This window comes from Mesoplodon densirostris, chromosome 8 (genome assembly GCF_025265405.1).
Source record: "Mesoplodon densirostris isolate mMesDen1 chromosome 8, mMesDen1 primary haplotype, whole genome shotgun sequence".
Classification (NCBI taxonomy): domain Eukaryota; kingdom Metazoa; phylum Chordata; class Mammalia; order Artiodactyla; family Ziphiidae; genus Mesoplodon; species Mesoplodon densirostris.
The window spans coordinates 34,922,725-34,945,912 of NC_082668.1; the positions used below are offsets into that span (position 1 = coordinate 34,922,725).

The 23,188-nt window shown below is 40.6% G+C and overlaps 1 protein-coding gene across 2 annotated transcripts in view; it reads right to left on the reverse strand.

Annotated features, from left to right (window-relative positions):
- The window catches only part of CDK15 (cyclin dependent kinase 15), an 88,067-nt gene that overhangs the window by 35,449 nt on the left and 29,430 nt on the right, over positions 1-23,188 (reverse strand). For both annotated transcript variants that reach the window (XM_060106766.1, XM_060106765.1), the window contains exons 7-9: positions 18,646-18,769; positions 16,912-17,032; positions 2,759-2,852 (exon numbers count right to left, since the gene is read on the reverse strand). In XM_060106766.1, the coding sequence (XP_059962749.1) occupies positions 2,759-2,852; positions 16,912-17,032; positions 18,646-18,769 (339 nt within the window). The remainder of the gene's footprint in view (positions 1-2,758; positions 2,853-16,911; positions 17,033-18,645; positions 18,770-23,188) is intronic.

A 23,188-nucleotide genomic window follows, 5' to 3' on the forward strand; every position in this document is an offset into this window, starting at 1 on the left:
GCCATCAGGTCCTGGGAAACGTCTAACTCATTCTTTCTGTCCCATGATTTCTAAGTGCTATGCTAAATGCAAAGAACTGTAAAATGATTGCTTTTAAGAACACGATCATTTAAAAATAGGAAGTAATGTAAAAAATTCAGTTTATATATAACTCTTCAAATATCCTATTAGCTTACCTTAGCTCAGTATTATAATTTTTATTAACTATCTATATATACATACATCATTTTGCATCTATACATAGTTTATGTGTGTTTTACATATATTTACTTATATTCCACCCATCACCCCACCTAGACTGAACAACAGGTGAAAGCATAGATCATGCATTTTTCCTATTCTTTCCATTTTTCCATGCCTTGTAACATCTTATAAGACAATGAGTGTCCAATAAATATTGTGTCCTGATTTAATGGCTAGGAAAAACTTTTCAAATGTGTAAAAGATCACTGCAGGGTCTGGTCTAGGCAGTGCTAGCTAAGCTTCCTCTAATGTGGACAAGAAGTAATATTAAGTGGAAGAACAGAACAATTAGGTGAAATATTAGGAAATGCCTGTTAACGGTTTGGTCATTGAAACACCTCTATGAAAATAATTTCTATGAGAGAGAAAGCAAACATTTATCGAGCACTTATGGCACATGGGGCTTGTTATGCATTTGATCTTATGAAATTCTCACAGCAAGGTTAGAAAGTCATTATCACTAGCCCCATTTAACAAATGAGGAAACTGGAGTTCAGAGGGACTACATAACTTGCACACGTCCGTCTCGCTAAAAAGTGGCTAGAATTCAAATGCTGGTCTTCGACTCTAAAGCCATTAATTACATTAGGCTGCCTCCAGTTTAGATGATGATATCATCCAGTGATACTTTTTGAAGGTAGCAGTTCTTGGTCTTGCAGGGTAGTGTTTTTTTTTTTTTTTTTTTTTTTGCGGTACGCGGGCCTCTCACTGTTGTGGCCTCTCCCGTTGCGGAGCACAGGCTCCGGACATGCAGGCTCAGCGGCCATGGCTCACGGGCCCAGCTGCTCCGCGGCATGTGGGATCTTCCCGGACTGGGGCACAAACCTGCGTCCCCTGCATCGGCAGGCGGACTCTCAACCACTGCGCCACCAGGGAAGCCCCGCAGGGTAGTTTTGAGAGAAAACAAACAAACAAAACTTTTGGCTTGAAAAATGTTTTTTTTTTTTAGTTTGTGAATGCATCCCAATTTTTCCTATGTTCCTCCATAATATCCCCAATGTTTCCAAAAGAAAGCTTAATGGCAGTGATTAATCTCTATAAAATGTCTTAATTTCACAAAGGACATTTTACTTTATTTTGACATTCACAAAGCACAATGTTTTCTGGGTCATGAATCTGTAGCACTAGACTGGTTTGCACAGAATATCTTCCTAAAGGTGAGCCACTGACCCTCCAGACACTAGCAACTAACTCTTCCCTTTTCCTAAATGTTCCCTGAGGATTTTCCTCACCTTCATGTGTGCATTAAAGATAAACTCAGCTTTTTTTAAAAAAATAAATGAAGGACTCCACAGTGGAGACACCATTCAAAAATGAAACTTTTATACCATTCCTGGAAAGGCAAAATATTTGGGGCCACTGGATCAAAATCATAAAGAAGTTTGAGAAAAGACAAGTCTCCTCACCTGCACACAAAAATCCCACTCTGCAATAGTTCCCAAGATACCTGATTGGGAAGCTGTTAGCAAGTATGCTCTAGATGCCTGCTTGAAGCAAGCAAACTTGAAAGGGAGCAGAATCCAGGATACAAGCGATACCCTCCCCCCACCCCAGTTTAAAGCACTTGACACATGCTACAATGTGGATGGATCTTGAAAACATTACACTAAGTGAAATAAGCCAAACACAAAGGACAAATCCTGTTAAGATTCTACTTTTATGAAAACCTAGAATGGGCAAATTCATGGAGACAGAAGGTCGATGAGAGGTTACCAGGGGCTGGGGGCAGGGAAAATGGGGAGCTGGCTGAGTGGATACAGAGCTTCTGTTTGGGATGATGAAAAAGTTTTGGAAATGGATGGTGGTGATGGTTGCACGGCAATGTGAATGCATTTAATGCTATGAACTGTATCCTTAAAAATGGTTAGAATGGTAAATTTTATGCTATATATATTTAACCACAATTTTAAAATCATCTAAAAAAAGACAGCAATATATAAATGACTATAGTACATGGCATACAAGCTACCAGGGACATAAAAATGAAGTACATAATGGTGCAAATGAGGGAGGGATAAATAATGAATAAAGAAATGGAACCACACACACAAAAGCACCCTGTTACCTTAGGAATCTGGTTTTGGAGGAGCATGATACACAGCATACTTCTCTCACACTAACATGGGAAGCCTTTGTTTTTTCAGGGTTCTATGAAAATTCAGTGTCTTGTCTTCAGTTGACAAGGATCCAGGGCCAAATATATGGTAGACTTAGAGCTGGGGGTGGCAGGGCAGGGATGTGTTTAATTAGTAATGGCAGAAATTGCCCTGGGAGGTTGAGACAATAATCACCAGAAGCAAGTGGATTCATGGGCTGCCACGGGACAACGGGGGGGTCCTGACCACTCATTCCCAAGGTACTTATGCCCCTGGCAAATACCACAGTTTCCACAACCCTTAAAATATGGCTTACTCTCTCAAAGCAGGTGGACTGCTTCGTTTGTCTCTAAGGAAAATTTGGTTCAAAGTTTGTAATGCATATATTTTTTTCTTCCTAAGAGGAATTCTCCTCTTACCTCCCAGATCTTCTCCAGCTGTTCAAGGATGTTGGAAACCCCAGGAAACAAGGGTTGACCCTGGAACATTTCAATAAAGATGCAGCCTGCACCCCTAACAAAGAAATAAGAGTCAACCCAATGCTTTCAAGGAACCCATACATGCAAAACTGAACTACTAGCATTTCACCTCCCAAGAAATACTCTGAGGACAATTAGATAGGGGCCACATACTATGAAAAGTCTTGGCAGAAAAAGTCCCTATGTTAAACAAAAATAAAAACAGCATGCAGCTTTTTGTTAAAATGGAACGCAATGGGCATTTAGTATAGAAAGCAAACATTTGAGTTCCTTCAAGCTCATTAACAATCTATGAGAGGAGGGGAAAGTACTGAATCTCCAAACTGAATACCCTCTTTCACTGAAACTAAGATGCTATCATTGTAAGAAGCATCATTATTGTATGGACTTTTAAGAAACCAAAAAACAAACAAACAAACAAAAAACCCACAAGTTAAACTGTGATGATCAGAATGTTTCTTTCATATTCATTGAAAGGGCTGTTACAAATTTAATTAGACAGATCATTTCACCATATAGCATACTTATACATGCAAAAAAAATGGAATATTAAGTGGAAGAAATTGGTATCGGTACTCCTCAAACTTTTTTTTTTCTTTTTTTTGTTTTTGCGGTACGTGGGCCTCTCACTGTTGTGGCCTCTCCCGTTGCGGAGCACAGGCTCCGGACGCGCAGGCCCAATGGCCATGGCTCACGGGCCCAGCCACTCCGCGGCATGTGGGATCTTCTTGGACCGGGGCATGAACCCATGTCCCCTGCACCGGCAGGCAGACTCTCAACCACTGTGCCACCAGAGAAGCCCTCATCAAACTTTTTGACATTCAGCATTTGACTCAGACTCTTTGATGTCTGTATTTATCCATGGTATCGTCCTTTGACGGTATCATCAGGAGTTTGATGATACAGCATTTCTTAGAATAATCCATAAAACAACCAAGAGTCATTGGTGCTGGGGCTCGTAAGCTGACCTTGCAGTTACGTGTTAGCCCACTTTTGACTCCAGCTTAAAGAATGTTGCTAAACATGTCTGATTCACGCCTTCTCCACAACCATTTTGTTCCTAGGGGTTAAAAAGAAAAAAAAAAGAGGTCTCCTGTCTTCCAAGTTACTGACACCCATTCTGCAAGTTTTGATGCTGCCATGTTTGATGTCCACACATGTACAGTGGTAACTACAGTCATAACTGAAGCATGGCTGACGGCTACTGTAAGATGCTGCTGATTTTAAGATGCATCCTGATTTAACAGAGAATGTGCATCTTAAAATAGATGAAATAGGGAGAAATATAAATTTTCTTTCCTACTTAGTCAAACTGGAGGATACTTCCTCAGGAACAGTAAGAAGTAAGATCTATTTTGCTAATAATGCACATTTTTACTCTTACAAATCTTTATTTATTTATTTATTTTTAGCTGTGTTGGGTCTTCGTTGCTGCACGCCGGCTTTCTCTAGTCGCGGAGAGTGGGGGCTACTCTTCGTTGCGGTGCACATGCTTTTCATTGCGGTGGCTTCTTTTGTTTCAGAGCACGGGCTCTAGGCATGGGGGCTTCAGTAGTTGTGGCACGTGAGCTCAGTAGTTGTGGCTCGTGGGCTCTAGAGCGCAGACTCAATAGTTGTGACGCACGAGCTTAGCTGCTCCGCGGCATGTGGGATCTTCCTGGACCAGGTCTCGAACCCCTGTCCCCTGCATTGGCAGGCAGATTCTTAACCACTGTGCCACCAGGGAAGTCCCAACTCTTACAAATCTTTTGAGAATGGTTCAGGTGACTGATTACAGAGATTATCCCCATGGTCTAATACTTCCCGAGTTTTGATGCCAAATCCCTTTCACCATAACACATAATCTTGCAAACTCCCTTAATCGTCTAGACGTTTTGCTGTGGCATGATAAAGAAGACAATTTCAGTAAAACTTTTTTTTTTTTTTTTTTGGCTGTGTTGGGTCTTCATTGCTGCATGGGCTTTCTCTAATTGAGGTGAGCGGGGGTTACTCTTCGTTGTGGTGCACGGGCTTCTCATTGCGGTGGCTTCTCTTGTTGCAGAGCACGGGCTCTAGGTGCGTGGGCTTCAGTAGTTGTGGCACGTGGACTCAGTAGTTGCAGCTCGCGGGCTCTAGAGTGCAGGCTCAGTGGTTGTGGCGCACGGGTTTAGTTGCTCCGTGGCATGTGGGATCTTCCCGGACCAGGGCTCGAACCCGTGTGCCCTGCATTGGCAGGTGGATTCTTAACCACTGGGCCACCAGGAAAGCCCTCAGTAAAACATTTTATTATAGATCATCATATTATTAAAGAGTTATTATGAAGTTCATTTTAAAATGGTCCTTAATATTATTCATACGTATTTATTACATATGATAAATTTTTACTTTTTCCATCTGACTGTAGACACATGTTATTTAACTTACTTTGTGTAGGAGAAAGCAGATTTCTTGATAAACAAGTTTAAGAATAATTTTTATCTTGTGTCTAGTTTGGGGAGAGAATATATATTAAAAGAAAGACTGACATTTAACTGTATCTTATCACCTCAAAAGACACAAAAACTATTTTCATGACCTAATATTTGGTTTGCATGTAAAATAATCAATTAGCTTATTCTTAGAATTTTGTATACATATAAATTAGAGGTATCAGACTAAGTTTTGCAGGTAGTTTTTTGTTTTTTGTTTTCCTCAAACAACAGGTTGTCTTTATCCCTAGTTGTTAAAAAGCTAATTTAGATTAAATGGCCACCATATTTTCTTTTTACTGATTTTTCATGTACAAGAGACATCTTGATATGTGACACAAGAATTTTGGAAATTCCCTGGCGGTCCAGTGGTTAGGACTCGGCGCGTCCACTGCCGGGGCCCGGCTTCAATCCCTGGTGGGGGAACTAAGATCCCATAAGCCATGCAGCACGACCAAAAAAAAGAAAAAAGAAAAGAATTTTGATCAGGCAAATATAGCTTAAGAATCTGGTGCACAGTATCTTGAGGTGAATTTTTAGAATTATTATCATTTTAAGACTGCTTACTAGCTTGTTTTTAAATATCCATGGCCTTTTTGCTTCTTGCCTTTAAAGCAACAGATATAAAAGGTAAAAATTAAACAATACATGGAGAATAATAAAAGTAATAGGAAACTGCCAAATGGTTAAAAAACATCCTGGTTGCTAGCAATGGTCAACAGTGAGATAAGCCAGCTGAAAAACTGAGGTGGTGAATACCATCAAACTGTCTCCATCCACCTCCCCTCATGCCTTGTCTATGCATACTTGAAAGGTCTCAAATCATTTCATTTTTGAAGGAAAACACACACACACACACACACACATATTTATGTATCTGTGTGTATAAAACACATGTAATTGTTTATTAACTGACACAAAATAGAAATGGAAATTAACAGCTTTTGAAGACTTAAACCAACCCTCCATCCAGTACCCTAACACCTTCCAGAAAACCAGGGGCTCGCAAATCACCAGAAGGCCTGCGGGCATTTTAAACAAGGTTCAAACCATAGTCATTGCTAGGTAGTGGACCTGTAGTCCACTTTTTTCCCCTCCCCTCAAAAGGCTTTCATGGCTTAGAAAAAGCTTGTTGCCTTTTTATGTCCTTTCATACTGGTGGCTCTGGGGAGCCGAGAAGGAAGCCCTTTTTGTTACAGTTTCTTAGTGCCCTTTACCTTCTGCACCACTAGAACAGTGTACACAATGGTGTAAACATATTGGAGAAAGCTGGACTTTAAGGCCATTGTGCAAGTACTGCAGTCTAACACAAGATATTTGCACTAAGAAATAAAATGCTAATATTTGGTTGAAATTCCCATTTGTATTTGCATTTGTATGGTTGGTGCCATATAGGCATTCTCTTGAGTCTTTCTTTTTAAGCTTCACTTAGGGGCAGGTTAAAACCTTTCTCACCTAACAATCTGGAGTCTAAGGTTATATATATATATATATATATATATATAGTGTGTATGTGTGCACATGTGCAATGCACTTAGAACACTTACAAGACAAACAAAATTCCTAAATCAATTGTATTTCAGGACCTAGAATATCCGTATCATAAACATCAGTGCACTGGTAAGAAAATAAGGCTGTACACCTTAAGTTTGAAAAGGAAAGATATTTTTCAGGTAAGCACTGTTCTTTAAAAACTATATGATTCATCTTCCTATTTTTTTCATTTATTCTTCAGAACTGTTTTTTTTTCATTTGCTTTGTAAACAAGTATTGTGGCTTTCATATTTTTTATTTGCTTCTTAAACAAGTTGTATGGCTATCATCTATTTTGCCCATCCCAGACTAGCCTTAAAGCAAACTTTTTTTTTTTTTTTTTTTTGCGTTACACGGGCCTCTCACTGTTGTGGCCTCTCACTGTTGTGGCCTCTCCCGTTGCGGAGCACAGGCTCCGGGCGCGCAGGCTCAGCGGCCATGACTCACGGGCCCAGCCGCTCCGCGGCATGTGGGATCTTCCCGGACCGGGGCACGAACCCGCGTCCCCTGCATCGGCAGGCAGACTCTCAACCACTGCGCCACCAGGGAAGCCCAAAGCAAACATTTTAAATAATCTGGACATTCAGGTCTAGATAGGGAACCAGCTCCTATTTCCTTTTACTCCTCTGTTTTGTTCTTAAATCTTCATTCCTGTGGCTCTTCTTACCCTACATATCTTTAGGCTTCTCAGAGGATTTCTGCTCTGTGGAGATGCCCTTGGGGCAGCTCATGTAGATGAAGCAGAACTTCACATGCAGGAGAAAAAAAGACCTGGTGATATCAAAGAGTGAATCCTTCCAGAAGGGAGAGATGCAATGGGTCATTTTACTGCTCCAACTGTGGTTCTTCAGTCAAGTTAGACGAGACAGCTTACATATTTTCTGCTTTTTCTGGCTCTCTTCCTAGTCTTTTCTCTATTCTGAGCATGAACAAATTCTTCCATAAGAAAGAAAAAGATTCCTCAAATTCCTTAGGCAATCTCTGGAGAAATAAACCATCTCAGGAGTTTTAGGTTTGGGGAGGTGCAAGGAGTACATAAGAACATTGTTGGGAGAAGTGAATCAGTATTTCATTTTCCACTATTGACATTAATTCAGAACAGCATGATATATGGCAGTGACATGATATTTCCATTTGCTTTCCCTGGGCCACTCTTTATATTTGGAAGTTTTCAGCAAGAAATCTGACCATAAAGAATCTCTCAGGCAGTGACAACTTTCCATAGTTCTAAATCCAGCAGCTGCCTGTGGTTAGTTTTGAATAGAGGACTTGTCTACCAAAATAAATCCTTCTTTAAAACCCAGTTCACATGGTTCTGAAGAACCTAGGGGCAGGACAGGAATAAAGATGCAGACGTAGAGAATGGACTTGAGGACACGGGGAGGGGGAAGGGCAAACTGGGATGAAGTGAGAGAGTGGCATGGACATATATATACTACCAAATGTAAAATAGATAGCTAGTGGGAAGCAGCCACATAGCACAGGGAGATCAGCTCGGTGCTTTGTGACCACCTAGAGGGGTGGGATAGGGAGGGTGGGAGGGAGATGCAAGAGGGAGGAGATTTGGGGATATATGTATATGTATAGCTGCTTCACTTTGTTATAAAGCAGAAACTAACACACCATTGTAAAGCAATTATACTCCAATAAAGATGTTAAAAAAAAAAACAAAACCCAGTTTACTACAACATGGATGAACCTTGAAAACATTATGATAAGTGAAATAAGCCAGACATGGAAGGATAAATATCGTATGATTCCACTTATGTGAGGTTCTAGCGTAGTCAAATTCATAGAGGCAGGAAGTAGAATAGTCGCTGCTAGGGACTGAGGGGAGGGAGTAGCAGGGAGTGATTGTTTAATGGGTACAGGTATTCATTCTGGGATGATGAAAAGTTCTGGAGATGGATAGTGGTGATGGCTGCACTCGATGCCACTGAAATGTACATTTGAAAATAGTTGAGGGCTTCCCTGGTGGCACAGTGGTTGAGAGTCCGCCTGCTGATGCAGGGGACACGGGTTCGTGCCCAAGTCTGGAAAGTTCCCACATGCCGCGGAGAGGCTGGGCCCGTGAGCCATGGTCGCTGAGCCTGCGCGTCCGGAGCCTGTGCTCCGCAACGGGAGAGGCCACAACAGTGAGAGGCCCGCGTACCGCAAAAAAAAAAAAAAAAAAAAAAAAAAAAGAAAATAGTTGAAATGGTAATTTTTATGTTATATATATTTTAACACAATACAAAAAAGTAAAAACAAAACCCAAAACAGTGTAATCATCCTAAAACACTGAGGTTTTCTCTTCACTGAAGTTGCTAATGGAATCTTTTAAGGTCTGAAAAAGTAGCAGAAAGAGAAGAAAAGATGTTGGGAGATTAGAGGATGGTGGTTGTAAGTGTTGGGAATAGCCAGTATGTCTTACTTGTATAGTTTCCTTAATCTAACAGTTTGCTCTGGGCTTCCCACGGACTCTGCTGTTCCCCAGGGTTTACTGTGAATGAGAGGCTCTTGCACTACATGTTATAATTAGTTTCATTAAGACAAAGGCTCTAACGCTCACCCAATGTCATCTGCCTCCTACAAAGGCATTCAGTTTGTATCCTACAGGGTTGCATGCCTAGCAAGATAGGATTTTTTTCCCTTTTCTTCTGTTGTAATCTTTTCCCTGCCCATTTCCCTCTTATCACTCTGAAAAGAAAAAAAAATGGGGAAGAGGAATCCCAGGGTAAACACTCAACATCTAACAGTTACATAGAGAGTGAACAAATATAGTAAACAGTGGAAAATGCCTATTATTCTATTTCATTACTTTTTGAGTTTTACTGGACAAACAACAATAATGAAATCAATAAGAGTAATGACAATAACTCCAATTTACAACTGTACTTTTATTCTGTAAGTGTCATCATTATTCATCAATGGAATAACATACGCTTTTGTATATGTAGTAAAAAGTAAGGGATACATAGTTTAAAAGAGATTTAAAGAATTGGTGCATGAGCTGAAGAAATTATCCAAATGCAGCACAGAAAGTCAAGGAGACTGAAAATATGAAAGAGAGGATAAGAACCATGGATGATAGAAAGACATAGTCTAATAATCTTTCACTGGAGCTCCAGAAAGAGAGAATGGAATAGAGGCAACCCTCAAAAAGAAAATGGCTGATGAAAAAAAACCATGAATTCATAATTGGAAGAAGCACCATATGCAACAAGCAGGGTAAGTGAAAAAAAAATCCACGCTAGACACCTTATAGTGAAAACTGCATAGTAACAAAGGCAAAGAAAAAATTCTTTAAAACATCCAGAGAAAATGGGAGATCACCTGAAAAAAGGGAAAGACAATAAGGCTAAAAGTAAACTTCTCTACAATTAGGCTAAGAGCAATCTTCACAAGAGCAGCAATGGAAGACAAAGCTGGGGAAATGGTATCTCCAAAGTTCTGAGAGAAAATAACTGTCAATCTACAATTAAAACCTTAGCATTGACTACCTTTCAACAATCAGAGTTTACCTTAAGAAACAAAAGCAGAGTTTGCCACCAACAGGCCGACACTAAAGAAAGTTCTAAAAGATTTATATCAAAAGAAAGGAAAATTATTCCAAAAGTAAGATTTAAAGTGCATGAAGGAATGTTGAACAGTTTTAAATTTATTTGCACTTAATGAAAGTAGCTTCAAAGTATATAAAGCAAAAATGAATAGAATTGTTCATTGTTGACAAATCAACAATATATCAAACAACTTCAATACATCTTTCCCTGATAACTTAAGCAGACAAAAATTATATAAAGACAATGTGAATAACACAATTAACAACCTTGAAGTTTTGAACATATGTAAAACCCTGTACCCAACAATTCAGGAATACACACCCTTCTTGAACACACAGGAAATAATTGAAAACACTGATCACGTACTGGGCTAGTGCTTCTAACAAAGCCAGTGCTACTTCACTATCTTTGGTGAAACACCAGGTTTTTCTCAATTTTTTGCTGACCTTTAATTTTGAAATAATTTAAAATTTAAAGTTGCAAGAACAGTAGAAAGAACTCTTTTATATTCTTCAAACAGATTCACCAATTGCCAACATTTTGCCTCTTTGGTTTTATCATTTTATCTATCTATCTATCTATCTATCTGTCATCTATTTTTCCTGAAACAGTGGAGAGTAAGTTGCAGATACAATGACTCTTCACCCTTAAATACTTCCGCATGTATTTTCTAAGTACAAAAGCATTTTCTTACATAACAACAGTGCAATTATCAAAATTAGGAAATTTAACATCAATGCCAATAGTACTATCTAATCTACAGTCCATATTTATTTTATTTTATTTTATTTTATTTATTTATTTATAATTTTTTTACATCTTTATTGGAGTATAATTGCTTTACAATGGTGTGTTAGTTTCTGCTTTATAACAAAGTGAATCAGTTATACATATACATCTGTTCCCACATCCCTTCCCTCTTGCGTCTCCCTCCCTGCCACCCTCCCCATCCCACCCCTCCAGGCGATCACAAAGCACCGAGCTGATCTCCCTGTGCTATGCGGCTGCTTCCCACTAGCTATCTACCTTACATTTGGTAGTGTATATATGTCCATGCCTCTCTTTCGCTTTGTCACAGCTTACCCTTCCCCCTCCCCATATCCTCAGGTCCATTCTCTAGTAGGTCTGTGTCTTTATTCCTGTCTTACCCCTAGGTTCTTCATGACATTTTTTCCCTTAAATTCCATATATATGTGTTAGTATACGGTATTTGTCTTTCTCTTTCTGACTTACTTCACTCCTACAGTCCATATTTAAATCTCACTGATTGTCCCAGTAGTGTTCTTTAGCTCCATCTCCCCCAGCATCCAATCTAGGAACATGCATTGGGCTTAGTTGGCATATCTCTTTTTAGTCTCTTTTGATCTGGAACATTTCCTCAGCTTTTCTTTGGCTTTTAAAACCTTGACTCTGTAGGGGAACGGAAAATGTCACCCCAAAATATGCCACCCTGCCATAAGAATTGTTGTGAGCTGAAGGCAACTGAGAAAAAGCAAACACCGGATGAGCTCTTTGCCTCTCCCTAGCTGCCTGAAAGGAGGGCATAAAATCCCCTTATGAAGATGTCCCCCATTCCCATCCCAGGAGGGGAGAACAACCTTATCACCATATGTAGAGATGGCACCAAGAAGAATCTATGTAAACAAATCTTGCTAAGTAACCCTTATCTACCACCAGGGTGCCCCATATACATATTCACCTTCCACAATTACCACCCCTAAAGAGTCCAGAAACTCCTTTCCGGGACTTCCCTGGTGGTCCAGTGGTTAAGAATCTGCCTTCCAATGCAGAGGACATGGGTTCGAGCCCTGGTCAGGAGATTAAGATCCCACATGCCAGGGGCAACTAAGCCCGCACATTGCAACTACTGAGCCCACACACTCTAGAGCCCACGCACCACAACTAGAGAGCCCACACACCGCAACTACTGAGCCCATGCGCTCTGGAGTCCGTGAGCTGCAACTAGAGAGAAACCTGTGCACCACAACGAAGAGCCCTCGTGCCACAATGAAGATCCCGTGTGCTGCAACTAAGACCTGACACAGCCAAATAAATAAAATAATAATAATAATAATAACAAAAGAAACCCCTTTCCTTTGTCTTGTTCCTTCTCTAAAGTGTATTGTCCTTTGTAAGAATGGTATAAAAGCCTCCAAGGCTAGCTGTTTCTTTGGGGATTTTCTCTTCTTTCCATGAAGTCACTTCCTCTGTGTCACATAAAACCCTTAACATAAAATAAAATGTGTGTGCTTTTCTCCTGTTAATCTGTCTTTTGTCAGTTTATTTCACAGACCCATCCATTGAACCTCAGGGGACAGAGGAAACTTCTTCCTTCCCTACCACGCTTTTAAAGCGTACAGTCTAGTCACCTCGTAGAATGTTCCTTAGACTGAGTTGATCTGGTGCCGCCTCACGATGTGACTCTGGTTATGCTCTTTTTCTGCAGGAAAACCACGTATGTGATACTGTCTCTCCAGTGTGTCCTATTAGGGGCACACGATGTCAGTCAGTGCCATTATCAACGATACTAACTCTAATCACTTGATTAAGGTGATGTCTGCCAAGCCTCTCTACTATAGTTACTATTTTTTTCTTTTGTAATTAATAAGTAATTTGTAGAGAGGCACTTTGAAACTATGTAAATAAATATTTTATTCCTCATCAAACCTTCCCCTCTAGTTTAGCTATGATGCTTCTTGTTTGAACCAACTATTACTATATTGCAAAATAGTGATTTTCTAATTCCGTCATTTCTTTTCCAGTTATTATTTGGCATTCTACTGTATAAAGGAGCTTCCCTTCCTATCTATCTATTGATCCATCCATCCATCCATCCATCCATCCATCTATCTATCTACCTTCAGTATGGACTTATGTATTCTTATGTTATTCAGTGGTAGAATACATTACATTACTCTCACTATTAGGATGCTCAGAAGGTACCAGCTTTGGCCAGTGGGAGTCTCTTCAAGCTGCTTCCCACATCTTTTTACATATTCGCATCATTTTTTGATCACTTTGTTAAAAAATGTTCTGGCTTAACAAGATGTTCCTAGCTCATCTTATACTTTTCCTGACCCAGCCTCAGTATTGGCTACTTCTCCAAAAAGGCCTAATTCTTTTCAGTAGGGAATGGCATTATGAAAGCAATATCTGAGTAGCAGACCAACACTTACGTAAAATACAATAATATATTTCTTTTTAAAAAAAATGTACCTAGAAGAATCAAATGCGAATCCTCTCTGAGAGACCACACTTCATCCGAGCCCTCAAAAAAAAAAAAATCCCACAAATAAAATTCCAAGGATACTTAGCATATCATTGTCAAAAACAACAAAACACGCATGGAAAAAAGATACCATGTTCAAGAACCAAAAGAAACAATAAACAACAGAAACAGACTTACAAGGAAGGACCTTTGCTCTAGATATGTAAGAGCTTAGAGAGGAAATTATAAAACTTTACTAAACGGCATTAAAAATGAGCTAAACAGATGGAGAATTATACCATGTTTAAAAATTGAAAGAGGATATTACAAAGGTGTTAATTATCCTCAAAGTGTTCTATAATTTCAATGCAATTCCAATGAAAATCCCACTAGGGTTTTTCATGAAACTTGAAAGACTGAGTGTAAAATTTATATGGAGAATCAAAGGGGAAAAATAGGCAAGATACTCCTGAGGAAGAAGATGAAGTAAGTGGTGAGACTTGTCCTAGCAGATATCAAGTATTATTATAATGGTATAGAAATTAATACAGTAGGATGTTGGTACAGGGACAGATAAATTGACCCCAGTAGAACAGAGTAGAGAGCTCAAAACAGACCTATGCATTTATAGAAACCTGATGTATGAGAGACTTGGCATGCAGATTGCTGAAGAAATTAGGGTGAGACCACTGGGTTAGCATAGAAAAAGTCAATTTCCAATGTATTAAGTATTTAAAGTGAAAGGAAAAATTTTACAACTTTTAAAAGAATGTATTGGGGGCTCCCCTGGTGGCGCAGTGGTTGAGAGTCCACCTGCCGATGCAGGGGACACGGGTTCGTGCCCTGGGTCAGGAGGATCCCACATGCTGCGGAGCGGCTGGGCCCGTGAGCCATGGCCGCTGAGCCTGTGCATCCGGAACCTGTGCTCTGCAATGGGAGAGGCCGCAACAGTGAGAGGCCCGCGTACCGCAAAAAAAAAAAAAGATTGTATTGGATATCATTTTGACCTCAAGGAGGGAAGGATTTTTTAAACAAGAAATAAAAGGGCTAACCATAAAGGAAAAGACTGATAAAGTCAGCAGTATTAAAATTAAGAAATTTTGTTTAAAAAGACAACATAAAGATATGAAAACATAAGCCATGAACTGGGGAGCCTGCTTGTAGCACTCATAACTGATAAAAGATTAGTATCCAGAGTATAAGAACTCCTATAAATTAATAAAGAAAGAAAGGGAGGAAGGGAGAGAAAAGGAGAGACAGACAGAGACATAGAGACCAAAAGAAAATAAACAAAAGACACACAGAGGTATTTCATAGGAGAAAAAACACAAATGGCAAATAATCCATGAAAAGACATCCAACCTCATTAGTAATTAAGGAAATGCAAATTTGATCACAACATGCTACCATTCTACCCACTAACTTAGCAAAAATTAAGAAATCTGATCTTATGAAGTTAGTGCAGATGTGGATAAGGGACTATGATACACTGCTGGTGCATAAATTGTTACAACCACTTGGAGAACAATTTGACACTATTTCATGAAGTTGAACATTCATATACCCTGTGACACAGCAGATCTACACTTAAGTAAGTACTCTAGACATATCCTTAAATATAAGTACCAAGTATATTCAAAAGAGCAAAAAGAAATAAAACAAAAGGCAAACTAACTGAAATGTTCATCAACAGAAAATAAAGTATAGCCACATAGATCAACAGAGATGAACCTTAGAAACACACTGAGTTAAAAAAAAAACCAAGTCACAGAAGACTAAACACAATGTAATATCATTTTTATAAAAACTCAAAAGCAAGTTAAATAAAATATTTTAAAAATACATAAAAATGTAAAAAATATTATTTTTAAAAAGGGTAAGGGAATGACAACAAGAAAAAAAAAATTCAGGGTAGAAACCCCTCTGGTGGAGGGGCAGGCTGATGGGAAAGGGACACGAGTGTATGTGACAGTACTGATGACGTTTCTGGTTGTTACCTCAGGTAGTGGGCTCGTGGAGTTCACTTTACTATGCTTTTAATCTACATCGGTTTTCTCAATCTTGACACAATTGACATTTTGGGCTGGATGCATCTTTGTCATAGGGGGCTGTCCTGTGCATTATAAGATACTTAGTAGCATCCTTGGCCTCTACCGACTAGATGCCAGGAGCAACCCACCACCACCCAGCTGTGACAATAAATGTCTCCAAACACTGCATGGGCCCTGGGAAGCAAAATTGATCCTGGTTAAGAATCACTGATGTGCATAGTTATATATTTTGAATGTTTTAAATGTTCTATAATAAAACAAAGTTTAAAAGTGACGAGAAGAAGTTTCCCTGTCTGTGAAGCACAACTAGCAAGTGATCATTAAGAGCTGAGAAAGCCAGAGCCTGCTGAAGGCCTTTGAAGTGACAGTGCAGAGCAGTGAGAGCTGACAGTTTCAGGGGGGTTTTGACTAGCAGGTGTTATTTCAAGAAGTGCGACTGGGTATCAGGAAATCAAGGACTCCAGATACACTGGAGGAAATTCTCTTCAACTTTTCTCAATTCTTTGGGAAATTCAAAAGCTTAGTTTAGCCTTTTAGTGTTTTGTTTTTTTTTTAAACAGGGCCTTCTGTTTATATAAGACCATCTAAGGAGTTGAAGGAAGCCCATACATTTTGTTACCTTTGAGGAGGTGGCTGTGACTGCAAATTTACCACACAAATGACTGGGATATTTCCAGGGATCAGAGGCAGATTACATAACACCACTGCTCTAGGATGATGAGTGGCTGAGAGCCCATTCTTACCACTGCACCCGGTTAATCCAAGAGCCTCTACAGCAGTGTGGCTCTACTTGATAGCATCTATCTGGTTCTTACATTTGCACTACAGTCCCCTTTAACCCCTCATGGGGAGAGTTTATTACCCTTATTTTAAAAACAAAGAAGCATAGACGCAAAGAGGATACATGGCTTTTTTGAAGATAACGTAATCCAGAGTAACTGATTAGAAATATTGGCATGAAAATCAGGTCTACCGAGTCTTGGTATTTATGGTTTTTTTACCAGGCTCTGAACGGTGTTTGGGCATGTGCAGACAGGGGTGTGTGTGTGTGTGTGTGTGTGTGTGTGTGTATCTGTGGTTTGGGAGTGTATGTATGTTTCCCTGAGGACAAGGGAGAAGACAAAGGATTGAAGAGAAGAGCTAGAAGGAGGGGCATTGCAAAAATCAAATGAGATATGTATTTGAAAGTACTTTCTATTTCTGTATACAAATGTGATTGTCATTATTAAAATGATTATCTAAAATGTAATACAGGTAATAAAACAACCTTCACGGGTAGGATGACTCACATTTTCTTGGCACTAGCTCTTACCATATGTCCAGTTCAGAGGAATATTCAGTGGCTCCCAGCAAGGCATCAGGAGGGCGGTACCAGAGAGTCACAACTTCTGAAGAGTATGTCTGGCTGGGAATGGACTTGGCCCGAGCAAGACCTGACCAAAGGGGGAAAGCACAGAACTCACTGTCCTGAGACCTTCTGGAGAGCCACAGTGATACAGTCTGCCAAGGAGAGTATAATTGGCAGAGTAAACAACATTTAAAAAATAATACACAAACTTTGGTGCTTTTAATAGAGCTACTCAACTATCTTGATTCTTGTGTACCTCTTCATCAAATGAATTTCTCAAAATTTGGCCTACTTCGCAGCTAGATGTGGGCTTCCTGGCAGCTAAGTGTAGCAAGGCAAGTAAATTTTTGCCTATTTGATATGAATAGAAGTGATGTGCGAACTTCATGGAGGGGTTAAGTGTTGGTCTCTTTTCTCCTTCCACCAGGCTGTAGTGAGGCGGAAGTGGCTGCCATCTTGAAATAGGCCCTGGGGCAATACCTGGGGGTGGTGGGGCCTCATGACAGAAAGAGAGTGGACCAATACACCATGGAGCCACTACAGAGCTCTGACTGCTTAGGTCAGACTGTTACATGAGAGAATGTGAAGCTTCGAGCACGTATACACCTCTGTAATTTGGGCTCTCTGTAACAGCAATGGAAAATCGATTCACTACTACTAGGGCCACCCTCCATTTCTGCAGTCCGGGAATCCCCAGTTTAGTAGATACAGGGTGAGGGCTGTTGATCCACATTACTTATTTGGCAGGACCTTAGCTGGATCATTCTCAAGTACTCCTCTACAAAAATGAGAGTACTTTCATCAGTTAGCTATTTATCTCACTGGATCACATGATCTATAGCTAGAAAAAAACCTGAATAGATGAGTTCACTGTTGTGGGGAATTTGATAAATGAATGTCTGTTAAAGGCTTACTGAAGCTATAGTAGCATCATTTGACATCTGCCAAACAGAGAAGAGTGGTTCCTCAGCGTACACAGAACCAGTTTTTCAACAAAAATTTATTGAGCACCTGCTATGGTGCCAGGCACTAGGGATATAATGATAAGTAAAAACGGATCCAGGCTGCCCTCATAATGCTTATAGTCTAGTGGAGGAGACAAAATCATCACAGAAGTATATATGTGTGTATATAAGTATAATTATAAACTGTGATACGTGCTAAAATGGAAAGACACAGTGATACTCAGGGGAAATCTGCATCACTTTGATGAGAATAAAAGCCTCAGGTACCCATACAGTCCCACCTATATGGATACATAGGTGAGCAGGAACAGGTGTCCTGGAGCCTCCATTCCAGCAGGAGTCCATCCTACAATCTGGGCTTAACCTCCTTATCCTGTCATCCTGGGATAACTTTGATCTAGTCTGATGGAATTTGTACCTCCACCTAGATTTAGGGAAACCTACCAAGTACGGTCACTCTACAAAAGTCTTTACATCAAAACTGGCAGTGAGGTAGTAGGGGTAACCAAGCTTTAGGGTCTGATTAGACTGAGGCTTGATGGAACCCTAAGAAGTTACCAATCTCGTCCTATTTCTTGCCTCAATCTTCCTATATGGTTGTTTGAAATCCTGACAAAGCATCATGTTCCCCGGTTCCCACTTTTCAAAAGCCAGCCCTAGTTGATGCTTTAAACATGTGCACACAAAAGCATCATTGTTCATAGCCCAGGAAGAGACTCGGGAGGCGACTTACCAAAATCAGCCAGTTTGAGCTCTCCCAGGTGACTGATGAGTAAGTTCTGAGGTTTCAGGTCCCTGTGGAGAACGTGTTGGTGGTGGAGGTACGCCAGGCCCCGCAAAAGTTGAAACATGAAAAGCTGGAAGGAATGAACACCTTATCTAAGCAGATTTGAGCCACTATGTGTTGATTTCTCCTCTAAATCAGAAACAGTCTTCTGAAAGAATATAGTAAAAGGGTCTCTGGAGAGACCAAAAAAAATGAAGATTTTGCATTCGAACAGGAAAAAAAGGACAAGGAAAATCAAGTAAGTAGACCATGTCCTAAACAAAGGGATTCTGGTTTTTCCTGACATCTCATTTCTTTGATACTGAAGGAATTACCCTTCCTTAAAAATCTAAAGCGAAACTTTGAAGTTTCCGTTGGAACACTAGTTATTGATTTAGATGTGAAAGATTTAATTTTTTTCCCACTGATGAACTTGGCATATAAGATCAAAGTTGACCTGGAAATGATATTCTAACATTTACAACTGCTTAAGTTTTCCAGGCTCTCTGATATAAAACCCTTTTAAAAACAGAACACAGGGAGACCAGACTGGGAAATATATCCTTAGATGGTATTAGGAAATAAAGGAACCATTATCTTTTTAAATGAATTTTTAAAGTATTAAGTTCAAAGTGAAAACAAGGGAAATATACAGTAGAGATTCAGAGGGAAAAGATACCAAAATAAATTAGACCAAAAAAAAAATCAAAAGAGAATAAGGAATAAATAGTATAGAGAAGAAAAAAGAGGGTGGGGGGGAACAAAATGAAAAATACATTCTAGGCCTAAATTTTAAAATGTTGCTTGTGGTTACAAGGCACAGAAATGAAAGACATTATTAGGTTCCCATCAAAACACAAGCTTAAGGAAAAAAAAATAAGAATGCTAGTATTCCAAGTGTCTTTTGTTATTTTCCAGTGCCACTGGCAACTGAGAATTCAAACGCCAACATTAGTGTTTACAAAGACCTATGCCAACTGAGAACATGTTCTGGCAGTTTTGAAAAGAAAAGGCCAGCCCCAGTATTCCTGGGACACGGGCAAAATAGTAGATGCAGAGCCATGCGGATAAATCCACTTTTTTCATCACATCTTGGAAACTAGGAACTTCAGAGATGCTTGAACCTGCAATGACCTAGCAATGACTTGGACACATTGGAATCAAGTTGATGGGTGCCATGGTCTGACCAAAGCAGGATCCTGGGGAGTTTACCTCCCACTGCACAGCTGTGGCTGCATGGGCTCCATGCTGTTCCCATATCAGGGGCCCCAAGCCGTTTAAGAATGTTAACATTTTCTTGAGGCTCCTACTTCAAATGTTCGCTGGTTCTATGAGTCTTTCTCATCCCAATTCTTTCTCTTCCTGGTGCTTCAAACACACACACTGTATTATTCATTTTACCGTTTATCACATCACTCAGCTGCCAAAGCACAAAAGTCCCATAACAACATTTCAACCCTCCGATCGGTTATAAACATAAATGTTCGTGGAAAAGACAATATAAAGGACCAACTTACATTCCAGGTAAAAGATAAGATGCCATAGTAGGTGCTTAAAAATATGTTTTTCAACGTGATAGTAGTAAGGAAAGAGGGAGATGAAGACAGATGAAGACAGGTGAGAGACAGAAGACAGAGATGGTGACCAGCAAGGAACAGAGACAGAGGGAAGGGAGGGAAAAGAACATGTACTGAATACCCAGGACCTTTTGGAATCCTCAAAACAACCCTGTGAGGAAGATAGGCTCATCCTCGATTTATATATAAGAAAAGTAGGGCTCAGGGAAACATTCAAAACACGTCTAAAAAGAGTCAGGGCCAGGTCTCAAATTCAGACCTACCTGACACCATGACGCCATCCTGAGAAACCAGAGAAAAGTTAGAAAATTAAAACCCGACAGGGAAGGAGAGAATTGGCTAGCTGAGTCAGAGACAGAGCTTCACAGTGGGCCAGCCTGAAACCCCTTTCACGTCCCAAGCATAGACCATCTCACTGATGAGTCACACGCCCGCCGCTCACCTTCTTGCTCTTTAGCTCCTTTCCTCTCTGGCTCCGCATGTCTACAAGCATTTGTAAATGGCAAAACACTGCAGTCTTAAGGTATGGGATTTCATAGACACACTTGTCAAAACTGCAGTGTGGGCTTCCCTGGTGGCGCAGTGGTTGAGAGTCTGCCTGCCGATGCAGGGGACACGGGTTCGTGCCCCGATCCCGGAAGATCCCACATGCCGCGGAGCGGCTGGGCCCGCGAGCCATGGCCGCGGAGCCTGTGTGTCCGGAGCCTGTGCTCCGCAACGGGAGAGGCCACAGCAGTGAGAGGCCCGCGTACAGCAAAAAAAAAAAAAAAAACTGCAGTGTGTGCTGAGTGACCTCACCACCCACTTACTCTTTAATCCCTCACAGCCTGTATTCCTCCTTTCCCACTGCCAAAACTTCACCAGTAATACGACCCAATCTGATGGTGTTTTCTCAGTCACCATCCAGATCGTGACTCTTTCCAGAGGGGTTTCCCATAGCCTAGGGGTTAGTCCTGTTTCCAACACAGTGAGGCTCTTGGGAACAAAATAATTCCACTGGGCTAGTACCATCTGGGCTAGGAGTCCCGCAAAAACACAATCAGATCACTCAGCCAACTCTTCCAGGGAAGCCTGAATCCTTCCACTCACGAGGGAATTCCTGGGATTTGTTCTATTAGAAATCTGACACAGGCTAATCTCACTATGATTCCCATCCTGTCTTCTGTGGTCACTAAAAATATAAGCCTCTCTGACTATTCCTTTTTCTTCCCTAAAGCTCATCTCCATACCGCTCTCTGCTTGCTCTCATTTAACCCAGCATCCATCGTCCCTCTCTCCCCCAAATCTTTTCATTGTTCACTTTTCACTCCTCAATCCTGGTTTTAAAACTTCCTAAAACCCACCCTCTGATGAATTTCCTTCTGTCTCCTTTGGCTTAAATTAGACCTTGAGTTCACTGCTTCCCTACAGCATTCTCAAGTGGATGTTAGTTCTTCTACAACTTGCTCATACCTTTGATTACTGCGAGATGGGGTACTGGGTGACTTCCCAATACCACTTCAAAACCATTGCTTCTCCACCCTCAAGTAAAAACCCTCGTTGTTTGGACTTTCATGCCATTGAGCCACATCTTCCTCTATCTCTCTTCTCACTGTCATCCACACGACTCCCTACCATTCTCCATCATTCACTCAAGACTTGGGCACCCGGATCCCAGCTGTTGCTTCCCTAACATCAGTGCCCATGTGAACATGTCCAGTCACCCTCCACACTCCGACGGTCTGCTTCTCCAACACACTTCAGCCCCTCACTCTCCACGGTCACACACTGGGCCTTGCCATCATATGGAATTGTTTTTCCTCTGAAATGTGAAATTCATCCCCCTACAAAATGGCTTCTGCTACGATCACTTTATTCATAATGTTTTTACTGTGGTCACCAATGTCTTTTGCTACGAAAATCCAATGGATACCTTTCACTCCTTCTCTTTGCAGCATCTGGCTTTGTTGACCATCTTCCTTCCTGAAGCTCTCTCCCCACTTTGGTAACACAACCTCTTAATTTTTCTCCTACTTCTCTGACTGTTCTTTTTATAGGTTCCACTTTCTCTACTGATGTCTAATATATTCATATTCCTTAGGGTTCCATCCTTGACCTTCTATTATCACCTTACATGCTCCCTTAGCCATCTTATCCACTAACCTTGCTTCAATTAACAACAGTATTCTGATTATTTAAAAGTCTTCAGCTCCACCTCAGATCTCTTTCTTGAACTGTTAGACCCCTATAGTCTGAAGTTCACCTGGACATCCCATAATCACCTCAAGCTCAGTATGCCAAAACTTAACTCACTATATCCCTCCAAAATCTATTTTCCCATTTCTCTGTTTCAGTGAATGGCACTATCATCCATCTAATTACTTAAAGTTAGAAAAAAGATTGCTGATTCTTCCATCTCCCATTCATTCTGGCTAAGTAATTAATTGCACATATATCCAGTTTCCTCCACCATCAATTCACATCTGCACCACTGTTGTCCTCATTAGCCTCACTGTCACGGTTGGAACCCTAATGGACACCAGCATTTAGAGAATGACTGGAGGAAATGAGAGTATGGGGTGGGAGTAGAGAAAAAAAAAAACAAGGGGAGAGTGAGGTCAGGGGACTATAACATTCCAAAAAAATCCGTATTGCTCACCTTCCAATCTATTCACCACAGTGTCATCAGAGTGAGCTCTACAGAAAGGAAATCTGAATTTATCACCTCCTATTAAAATGATTGAATGGCTCCTCATATGGAATAGCATGACATAGCTGGGCCCTTCATGCTCTGGCTCCTACTTACCTTTCAAGTCTCAGCTCTAACCACCCTCAACTCTGTTCATTCTAATCCAGCCTTAACTCTTGAGTTATCTTCAGTTCTTGGAATATACCATACCCTCCCTGGCATCCCAGCATTTTCACTGCTGCCTCTACTGTGGGGAACTCATCCC